Source organism: Salvelinus sp. IW2-2015, unplaced genomic scaffold (assembly GCF_002910315.2).
Source record: "Salvelinus sp. IW2-2015 unplaced genomic scaffold, ASM291031v2 Un_scaffold1774, whole genome shotgun sequence".
Classification (NCBI taxonomy): domain Eukaryota; kingdom Metazoa; phylum Chordata; class Actinopteri; order Salmoniformes; family Salmonidae; genus Salvelinus; species Salvelinus sp. IW2-2015.
The window spans coordinates 69,886-72,055 of NW_019943150.1; the positions used below are offsets into that span (position 1 = coordinate 69,886).

Below are 2,170 nucleotides of genomic sequence, written 5' to 3' on the forward strand. Positions count from 1 at the left end.
CTCAGGTTCCTGTCCCCAGGTTTGCGGTAGGAATCGTGATCGGGAGAAACGGAGAGATGATCAAGAAGATCCAGAGCGACACAGGAGTCAGGATCCAGTTCAAACCAGGTGAGATGTCACTGATGGAAAGCATGGCTCAAATRGCACCCAATTCCCTATTTAGTGCACTMCTTTGGACCAGAACCTACGGGGCCCATTTTGGGATGCAACTGGTCTGTTACCTGAATGCAGACTGTTAGTGATGACTTTGACCTGATTGTCCAGTGAGGAACTTGTCAGATATGGTAATAGTTACTTAGACCCGACCTCTCCCCATGGCCACGCCACCGTTTGACCTGACCTCTCCCCGTGGCCACGCCACCGTTTGACCTGACCTCTCCCCGTGGCCACGCCACCGTTTGACCTGACCTCCACGAGAGAGATTGACCTGACCTCTCCCATGGCCACGCCACCGTTTGACCCGACCTCTCCCCGTGGCCACGCCCCGTTTGACTGACCTCTCCCCGTGGGCCAACGCCACCGTTTGACCTGACCTCTTCCCGTGGCCACGCCACCGTTTGACCTGACCTCTCCCCATGGCCACGTGTTTGCCAACCGTTTTGACCCTGACCTCTCCCGTGGCCACGCCAACCCTTTGACCTGACCTCTCCCCATGGCCACGCCACCGTTTGACCCGACCTCTCCCTGGCCACGCACCGTTTGACCTGACCTCTCCCCGTGGCCACGCCACCGTTTGACCTGACCTCTTTGACCACGCTGCTGTTTGACCTACCTCTCCCGTGGCCACGCCACCGTTTGACCTGACCTCTTCCCCGTGGCCACGCCCGTTTGACCCTGACCTCTCCCCATGGCACGCCACCGTTTGACCTGACCTCTCCCCTGGCCACGCCACCGTTTGACCGACCTCTCCCCGTGGCCACGCCACCGTTTGACCGACCTCTCCCCGTGGCCACGCCACCGTTTGACCGACCTCTCCCGTGGCCACGCTGCCGTTTGACCTGACCTCTCCCCGTGGCACGCCTCCGTTTGACCTGACTCTCCCCGTGGCCACGCGCCGTTTGACTGACCTCTCCCCGTGGCCACGCCACCGTTTGACCTGACCTCTCCCCGTGGCCACCGCTGCCGTTTGACCGACCTCTCCCCTGGCCACGCCCCGTTTGACCTGACCTCTCCCCATGGCCACGCCACCGTTTGACCCGACCTCTCCCCGTGGCCACGCTCCGTTTGACCTGACCTCTCCCATGGCCACGCCCCGTTTGACCTGACCTCTCCCCATGGCCACGCCACCGTTTGACCTGACTCTCCCCTGGCCCACGCCACCGTTTGACCTGACCTCTCCCCATGGCCACGCCACCGTTTGACCGACTCTCCCCGTGGCCCGCCACCGTTTGACCTGACCTCTCCCCGTGGCCACGCCACCGTTTGACCTGACCTCTCCCCGTGGCCACGCCACCGTTTGACCTGACCTTCTCCCGTGGCCACGCCACCGTTTGACCCGACCTCTCCCGTGGCCACGCCACCGTTTGACCCGACCTCTCCCCGTGGCCACGCCACGTTTGACCTGACCTTCCCGTGGCCACGCCACCGTTTGACCACCTCTCCCCATGGCCACCACCGTTTGACCGACCTCTCCCCGTGGCCACGCCACCGTTTGACCGACTCTCCCGTGGCACGCCACGTTTGACGACTCCCCATGCCCACGCCACCGTTGACCTGACTCTCCCTGGCCACGCCACCGTTGACCTGACCTCTCCCCAGGCCACGCCGCCTGTTTCACTGCTGCTTTTATAAAAAATAGACATTGTCTCATACGCTTCATGGTTATTAGTGGTTGACTAGATGGAAAGTAAACGGACACTGCAGCTTACCAGGATTGAACTGCCAACCCTTATCGGACAATTCAAACTGGTAAACTAAACTCCTTTAGGCGGGTTAGGCCAACACAACTGAGCTAAGGGAAACATGACATCAACCCTAACCAGTTCTCTCTCTCTCCTCTCCTCCCTCCTCTCCAGATGACGGCAGTACCCCGGAGAGGATAGCCCAGATCGTGGGTCCTCCTGAACAGTCCCAGCATGCAGCAGAGATCATCTCTGACCTTCTGAGGAGTGTCCAGCAGGGGGGCCGGGCGGTCCTAACGGAGGGGCAGGGGGAGGCAGGGGGGTAAAAC

At 61.2% G+C, this 2,170-nt stretch overlaps 1 protein-coding gene across 1 annotated transcript in view; it reads left to right on the forward strand.

Annotated features, from left to right (window-relative positions):
- Window positions 1–2,170, forward strand: part of LOC112071932 (far upstream element-binding protein 1-like) — a 35,970-nt gene that overhangs the window by 16,196 nt on the left and 17,604 nt on the right. The window contains 3 exon segments of the mRNA XM_070439562.1: window positions 6–108; window positions 2,016–2,114; window positions 2,117–2,160. Coding sequence (XP_070295663.1) covers window positions 6–108; window positions 2,016–2,114; window positions 2,117–2,160 — 246 coding nt within the window.